Below are 8984 nucleotides of genomic sequence, written 5' to 3' on the forward strand. Positions count from 1 at the left end.
AGAGTTTACGGGGGGGGGGGAAACAAGGCCTTCAAAGAAAAGAACACGGTCCCCACAGTCAAACATGGCGGAGGTTCCCTGATGTTTTGGGGTTGTTTTGCTGCCTCTGACACTGGACTGCTTGACCCTGTGCATGGCATTATGAAGTCTGAAGACTACCAACAAATTTTGCATCATCATGTAGGGCCCCTTGTGAGAAAGCTGGGTCTCCCTCAGAGGTCATGGGTCTTCCAGCAGGACAATGACCCAAAACACACTTCAAAAAGCACTAGAAAATGGTTTGAGAGAAAGCACTGGAGACTTCTAAAGTTGCCAGCAATGAGTCCAGACCTGAATCCCATAGAACACCTGTGGAGAGATCTGACAATGGCAGTTTGGAGAGGGCACCCTTCAATCTCAGACACCTGGAGCAGTTGGCCAAAGAAGACTGGTCTAAAATTTCAGCAGAGCATTGTAAGAAACTCATTGATGGATACCGGAAGTGGTTGTTTGCAGCTATTTCATCTAAAGGTTGTGCTACCAAGTATGAGGCTGAGGGTGCCAATACTTTTGTCAAGCCGATTTTTGGAGTTTTGTGTAAAATGATAATGATTTTTTTTTTTTTTTTAATTAATTCTCTTTTGATTTTAACTTTGTCTACGAATTGCTTACATCAGCCACACTTCATCTTGTTCTGTCTAAACTGGAAGTCAGTAGCAAAAAGAGGCAAAGATGACGCCGCCCATCATAGAAAGCTGGATGGATGGAACAGAAATTACAGAAATTGTGGTTAGAATTTTTTTTCTTCTGGCTTTTGAATAGAATAAAACTGTACCCCTGTTCAGGATTGTGGAACTCTAGCTTATCCCAGCTGACTGTTTTTCCCAAAAGGTGAAAAACCCCATGGATTAATCATTTATAGGGCACATTTAAAGACGGACAATTATATGTACTCATATACACACGACTCTGAGCGACCTCCCTTTTCAATAGAAGCATTTTTTCTGCAAACACAGCATGTAAGACAGGTGGAGGTCTAAAAGTGAGACAGTCAGGTCTTTTTAAAATAGCCGCACAGCTCTCAAAGGAGGACTTAGTTGGGGGTCTTAAAACAAGTGTAAAGACTAAAAAGTGGGGCGATTTTGAGTTGGATCATGCATGCAAGATGTACAAGTCTAAATCTAATGAGACTTCAGCACAGGTTTTTCTTTGCTACGTAATCACAGATGAATATGCCAATGACGGCCAGATGTCATTTAGCCATATAACACTAAGTGCGTCATACAACAGTAAAAGACTGAGCAATACAATGAATTACACATTCCACCATATATTTTCTATTGAGTTTGCCCTATTGAGCTGGAATGTATCACAACTGCCCTTGAGTGAGAGAAGCAATGTATATCATGAAGTGGTCATTCTTACTTATAATCCCACCAATGGACAATTTGGAGTGTTCACTCAGTCATATTTGCATGTTTTTAGAATGTGGTATGGCAGAATATCTTGAAGCATCACCGTATGGTGTAATACAGTGGTACCTCTACATACGAAGTTAATTCGTTCCAGGACTTGGTTTGTAAGTCCAAGTGGTCGCATGTCAGCGGGATTTTCCATAAGAATACATTATAATTCAATTACTTTGTTTCACAGCCCAAAAAACCCTACGCTAAATCCTTCATAAATACTGGTGGTACAATAACAAATAGCAATTACATATAGCAAAGCAAAGAAATTATAAATACAAATCATAATACAATATAATAATGATAATAATGTAAATGAATCAGGTTCTAATGTGGCGGTTGTGTTTTGCATGCTGTTCCTGTATGCACTGAGTGACTGATGAGCAGTTAATAGAGGTGCGGAAAAGTTTTTACTTTCTCTTTTAATGTTCTGTTGTTGTTGGAGTTAGCTACAGCGGACAGTAGCTGTGTTGTGTTGCACAAGTTCTAAAATAAATGATTAAGAACCTGACAAAGATAGAGACTTCCTTGCCGATGTTACAATAATAATAATTGTCACCTTAACTTACAGAGCCGTGCAGAGATCGATGGAGTGGAAGGTGCTCATAGTTAAAAAGGGGCACATGAACAAGCATTGAATACACCTTACAACAACATAACTTCCATTTTAACCAGCTTTACAGTATAATTGGCTGTGACTGTGACAGACTTTAATTCGGAAGGGGAATAGTGAATAGAAATCAATACTGTCATCAACTCTTTCTGGCTGTGACTCAGTCGGTCTTTGCCTCTTTTCTTCCTTCAACCTCCACATTATCTTTATTATTCATTCAAAAAACAGTTGCTTCAATCAAAATATACATTTTCAATTTTAAAAAAGTCACTTCAATTAAAAAAAAATGTTAAATGTTTTTGAATGCAAAAAGAAATTTGGGACTCAAAAAGGAACAACATGGTGCTTCAATCAGAAAAAAAAATTTCAAAGCAAAAATTCACATGCAAAAATGAAATTGCCCTCCCTTTTTTTTCTTTTAATATTATTTTGATTTTAGATTACCGGTATTTTTCTTTTGATTGAAGTGCAAAAGGTTTTGAGCTCACTTTTTTTTTAAGTGCAAAAAGTTTTTTTAAGTGCACTTTTTAAAAAAAAGTGTTCAAAACTTTTACCATGGTAAAGGTTTTAACGCAATTTTTTGACAAATGTTGCACTTCACTATTGGTCAAACATGTTTGAGTGACAAGTGGCTACACTAATGGCTTATTTCTGAAAAGTTTGAAGAAGCAAGAATCATGCCCACCACTGCTTGGGGCAGCCCGAGCCGTCAGCTCGAACACCAGCCAAAAATAGGCAGACTACGGGCCCGGATCCATCTGCGAGCCTGACGCTTAATTTGACTCAACACGGAAAACTCACCCGTGCGGCTGCCAGTGACTCCACCACCCCACCTCGCACAGACTACACGCTCACCAGCCTGACGGCTGGCTATTGGGGTCCCACCAGAGTGTTGGGACGCGAAAGCGATCAGTGTATGGCCTCCATGCCAGGGTGGGGGCGAGACATTTTTCCTCTTTATTCTACATAATGATTTTATTTTTGCCAGAGATGCCGACATTAGCGCTACCTGTTTTACCAATGAGATGTCGCAACAATAAACACATGACTCCATTACACCATCCAGAGGTAACAATGTAATGGTCTCATGTAATAGGCTCAGCAACTCAGCGGGGATCCCCAACCATCAGTGCGCGAACCGGTACCAGTCCGTGATGCATTTGCTACCAGGCCGCAGAGAAATAATAAATATTTTTGTTAACAACCGCAATCTGGCTTGTGCCTCTTGACTAATCCCAGTGAAGATTTGCATACGTCACCCTCTAGTGGTTGGCCATCATTACTGGGGTGTTTGCACACCTAGCCCAGCATCAGTCAATGTAAACAGTAAAGTTTGCTGCTGTTGGATGCGTGCAGCGGGCGGCGATGTCTTTGGGCAGCTTTTTTACGAGGAAAAGACTTAGCCAGAAGAGGAACTTACAACCAAGTCCATTCTGCATAATATGTGGCTAAAAGCTAGAAAACGAGGCAACAAAAGCGAATACACTGAGAGCATCCTACCTCGTGTCGACCTGTATTGCTTAAGCCCGGAAACCTTTCACGACTGGAGAAGAACTCATTTTGCCTGCGACCAAGGAATTGCCGTCAAGTTTTAGAGGCCGCTGTTGGTTGATTCAGCATATGGTGAGTTACAACAGCCCCACGTTAATTTTCTGCCTCACATTGTTAGTACGTGGTGAAAAAAGTGTGCGGACCACTGGCCTATACTACAGTATAACAGTACACAGATGAAGTTGTGCTAAGAAAAACATATACAGTGGGGCAAATAACTACTTAGTCAACCACTAATTGTGCAAGTTCTCCCACTTGAAAATATTAGAGAGGCCTGTAATTGTCAACATGGGTAAACCTCAACCATGAGAGACAAATTGTGGAGAAAAAAAAACAGAAAATCACATTGTTTGATTTTTAAAGAATTTATTTGCAAATCATGGTGGAAAAAAAGTATTTGATCAATACCAAAAGTTCATCTCAATACTTTGTTATGTACCCTTTGTTGGCAATAACAGAGGCCAAACGTTTTCTGTAACTCTTCACAAGCTTTTCACACAGTGTTGCTGGTATTTTGGCCCATTCCTCCATGCAGATCTCCTCTAGAGCAGTGATGTTTTGGGGCTGTCGTTGGGCAACACGGACTTTCAACTCCCTCCACAGATTTTCTATGGGGTTGAGATCTGGAGACTGGCTAGGCCACTCCAGGACCTTGAAAAGCTTCTTACGAAGCCACTCCTTTGTTGCCCTGGCTGTGTGTTTGGGATCATTGTCATGCTGAAAGACGTAGCCACGTCTCATCTTCAATGCCCTTGCTAATGGAAAGAGATTTTCACTCGAAATCTCTCGGTACATGGCCCCATTCATTCTTTCCTTTACACAGATCAGTCGTCCTGGTCCCTTTGCAGAAAAACAGCCCCAAAGCATGATGTTTCCACTCCCATGCTTCAGAGTGGGTATGGTGTTCTTCGGATGCAATTCAGTATTCTTTCTCCTCCAAACACAAGAACCTGTGTTTCTACCAAAAAGTTCTATTTTGGTTTCATCTGACCATAACACATTCTCCCAGTCCTCTTCTGGATCATCCAAATGCTCTCTAACGAACCGCAGACAGGCCTGGACGTGTTGCTTTCTTCAGCAGGGGGACACGTCTGGCAGTGCAGGATTTGAGTCCCTGGCGGCGCATTGTGTTACTGTTAGTAGCCTTTGTTACTGTGGTCCCAGCTCTCTGTAGGTCATTCACTAGGTCCCCCCATGTTGTTCTGGGATTTTTTCTCACCGTTCTTGTTATCATTTTGACGCCACGGGGTGAGATCTTGCATGGAGCCCCAGATCGAGGGAGATTATCAGTGGTCTTGTATGTGTTCCATTTTCTAATAATTGCTCCCACAGTTCATTTCTTTACACCAAGCGTTTTACCTATTGCAGATTCAGTCTTTCCAGCCTGGTAAATCGGTCTACAATTTTGTCGCTGGTGTCCTTCGACAGCTCTTTGGTCTTAGCCATAGTGGAGTTTGGAGTGTGACTGACTTGTGGACTGTCTTTTATACCGATAATGAGTTAAAACAGGTGCCATTAATACAGGTAACGAGTGGAGTCTCGTTAGACCTCGTTAAAAGACCTCTTTGACAGCCAGAAATCTTGCTTGTTTGTGGGTGACCAAATACTTATTTTCCACTCTAATTTGGAAATAACTTATTTAAAAATCAAACAACGTGATTTTCTGTTTTTTTCCACATTCTGTCTCTCATGGTTGAGGTTTGCCCATGTTGACAATTACGGGCCTCTCTAATCTTTTCAAGTAGGAGAACTTGCACAATTGGTGGTTACCTAAATACTTATTTGCCCCACTGCACCATTAAAAAACAAAATAAAATAAAAATCTGACATTGTAAGCAGTTACTCACACTGTTACTCATTACTTGGTTATTCTTTTCAACGAACACCTTTGTACTTTCACTTGAGTAAATTTTTGGATGACTTTTACTTTTATTTGAGTAATATTATTTAGAAGTAATGCTACTCTTACTTGAGTAAATGTTTTGGTTACTCTCTCCACCTCTGAATATTACTTTGAGATTAATTTAAAAGACCTAAACTAGTATTACAGTTTCAACATGGTAACTTATAAATGTGACCAATTCCATTTCCAAAGCCATCTTGCCAACCTTGTTAATCTAGAAAAATATTTTAATCCAATTTAAAGTGTTACTAAAATACTAAATTGTGTTTGGTTTTAATTTGTTGTTTGAACTTTTTTACATAGATGCAATGGGGGTCCATGAATAATTGACACCTGTTAGTAAAGTCATGCCTTCTGTCCCGATAAGATCTTTATCTTCATGAATTGAGTTTTTGTTCATCTAATTAGAGGGGCAAGGTAAACTCAAGTGACAGCTGATTTTCTACAGGTCATAAATTACATGTATTACTGTCAAGTAACAATGACTGTTTTCACAAATATAACAAAAGTATACATAGGCTACATTATCAAACAATGGTGGGGGGGTGACATTTTTTAATTTCCTTTTTTTTTTTTTGGTCGCATTGAGACCATTTTTGACAAGTCGACTTCCCCTGGTGAAATTGAGGGAAAACATTTTTATCTAACTAAAAACTTGAGAAGACAAAAAAATAACATCATGTTCAGCTGCACAACAGCAAAACACGGCATCAGCATCTTTGTCGAAACGCCATTCTGTCTTCATTTAACATTCAGTTCGCCACTTAAAGAATCTCAGGCGAACGAATGCATGTACGCTGAGACAATGCGCAATCATCCATTTAAAGTGCATTTGCGAAAATCACCACTATGCAAAAAACCTGTTGCATGTCATCCAATGCAAAATCATACAAATGCATCAAGTTCAAGTACATTGCTTACTCACATATATGGCTGAAGGCTGTTGGAGTTGCCATACCGGTAGACTTGCGCTCCTTGAACAAATACTAAGACAAAATGTAACAAAAATCCACTCTCCGCAATCCTCCCCATCCTTTTGGTTTTACACACGTGATTGACTGGCACCCGCGCTCATCAGTACGAAATCACCAGTTAACGTTCCAAAAATTAAGAAAAAAAATATATAAAAAAGCTTAAAGGCACGTAAGGTGATGTTCGGCATTCAATTTAGCCAATTGCTCCAAAGATTCCCTATCCATTACACGTGTGGATCCGCTCTCTCGTTCTTGACGCGTGTGTGACACGCTGCCAAAATTTTCCCACAAAACAGAAGCTCATAGACTCTTGCCCCGTGCAGATGTTTCACTGGGGAAAATAAAAACCTGGAGGAGGCTCCCTCTATTCCCCAATGTGCATGTGTGTGCGTGCGTGTGAGGGTACTCACACACGAACACCGAGCATTGCACAAAATCTTTTCGCAAAACCCCAACCCTTGTATTTGGCAGGTAAAGGCCTTTCACATATATATTTTTTTGTGCAGTGTTATACAAAAATACACATGTAAATGTATACTGTAATTGTAAATTAACCCTTTCAGGGACAGTGGTCACTACAGTGGACGAAAGTTATCATGGTGTCTGTGGCTCTTTAGCACTGCCCTATTGGCTCCAGTCCCTTGAGCTTTTTCAAAAATGTTTAAAAATGGAAAAAGATAGGTGAGGGAAATATATATTTTTTTTGTTTTGTTTTAATATGGTTTCTGTAGGGGGACAAACATTGCACAAACACTCTTCCAATTCATTAATACTGTAATAAAGTTAAACTTGAGGCAGTGTGGTGCGTCATTCTCCATAGGGTGCACTCCAGGGAAAAAAACATTAATTTAAACGTAACATACTTATAGCTGCTCTGCCGTTGGCTAAGAAGGACCACTACTGTGTATGTTTATGCCAGCGTTTTCTTCATTTGTCCCTTTTGTTCCAACAGCTTTACAATTTTAGATTAACATTTATTCTTTACTCTATTCTTTGTTTTTATTTGAGGCGCCGTTTGCAAAGCAGCAGATGCTCAAAATTACGACAACATTTTCTCACATTTAGCGCCACACAGTGTTTAAAATGGTGTGAAATTTTTAGAGCCACTTTTTTTTTTTTGCACATTTACAACATTATTTAGCAACTTAAATATTTATTTTTAAATAAGAAGTTTTGGACCTGATTGTTTAAATCCAGAACTAAATATTTAATTTAAATCTTAAACTTATATCCTAAATGTTAAATCAGGAAACGGTCGGAACTATAATTTAGCTTAAGATGCAAATTCACATGACTGGAGACCAGAAGTAACAAAATAAAAGCTGGAGCATACAAAATACTCTTTAAATACTTTCTCCTAAATATGTATTTTACCTATATATTGTTATTATCACAATGACTCATGTCCAAGAACAGGTTGCCACCGTTGAGTAGGTTTTATTCATTTTCAAGCAACATAAACAGACAGTCTGAGCTGCTCCACCAGCTTTTATTTTGTTACTTCCGCTCTCCGGTCATGTGAATTTGCATATCAAGCTAAATATTTAGTTCCAACCTTTTCCAGATTTAGCATTTAGGATATAGAATATAAATTCAAGATTTAAATAAAATATTTAGTTCTGGATTTAAACAATCAGGTCCAAAACTTATTTAAAAATAAATATTTAAGTTGCTAAATAATGTTGTAAATGTGCACAAAAAAAAAAAGTGACTAAAAATTTCACACCACGTTTTAAACAATGTGTGGTGCTAAATGTGAGAAAATGTTGTAATTTTGAGCATGTGCTGCTTTACAAACGGCGCCCCATATTTTTACACTATGCAGAACTCTCATGTTATGTTTATTGTGCAATAATCCAATTATAACATGTATTTGTTAGATGTTTTGATGCATTTTAATGCATTATAAATGATTTATATCTGGATTTTGGGGTGCTTGGAACGGATTAGGGCATTTACATGGAAAACGTGTCCTACTTACAGAATTTTCAGAGCAAGTAAACCTACAACCATCGACTTCATAATATTTGACAGGACACGGGATACTGGGGCCTATCGGTAGTGTAAAAACTTCAAATTAAATATTTTCAAAACCAAAACTGCTACCGACCTAAAACCAAAACAGGCACCTTGAACAGCAGTTTGAAAGTTAATGCTTTGAATATTGTTGGTGAGAAAGTATTGAACATAGAATATGCATGCAAATGAATATTGGACTATTGCTGTGTTTTGCGGTCAGCTTCCTCGACTTATACAAGTCTGTTCCTCGCCATCTCCTTTCTGCCGGTCTGCCACTATAAGGCCTTGTACGTCCTCGCTTCAGAAGTCACATCCTTGGAGAAGTTCGCACCAAAACAGTTGAAGAGGGACCTGCTGATGTGCCCCTCCTGGCACCTGTGCCCCTGGTAGGCCGCCCCTATCACTTCCTGCTGTTGGCCGCAGCACACATTGGTAGTTATCATTCCAGCGCACGTCCTGCCCCGCCCCGCGCACATTCA

General features: G+C 39.4%; 1 protein-coding gene across 1 annotated transcript in view; it reads right to left on the reverse strand.

Annotated features, from left to right (window-relative positions):
* megf6b (multiple EGF-like-domains 6b) overlaps positions 1 to 6723 on the reverse strand; it is a 212793-nt gene extending 206070 nt beyond the window's left edge. Inside the window, exon 1 of the mRNA XM_057846276.1 lies at positions 6438 to 6723. Coding sequence (XP_057702259.1) covers positions 6438 to 6544 — 107 coding nt within the window. The 5' untranslated portion in view covers positions 6545 to 6723. The remainder of the gene's footprint in view (positions 1 to 6437) is intronic.
* Between the last annotated feature and the right edge of the window lie 2261 nt (positions 6724 to 8984).

Source organism: Corythoichthys intestinalis, chromosome 9 (assembly GCF_030265065.1).
Source record: "Corythoichthys intestinalis isolate RoL2023-P3 chromosome 9, ASM3026506v1, whole genome shotgun sequence".
In the NCBI taxonomy this organism is placed as follows: Eukaryota; Metazoa; Chordata; class Actinopteri; order Syngnathiformes; family Syngnathidae; genus Corythoichthys; species Corythoichthys intestinalis.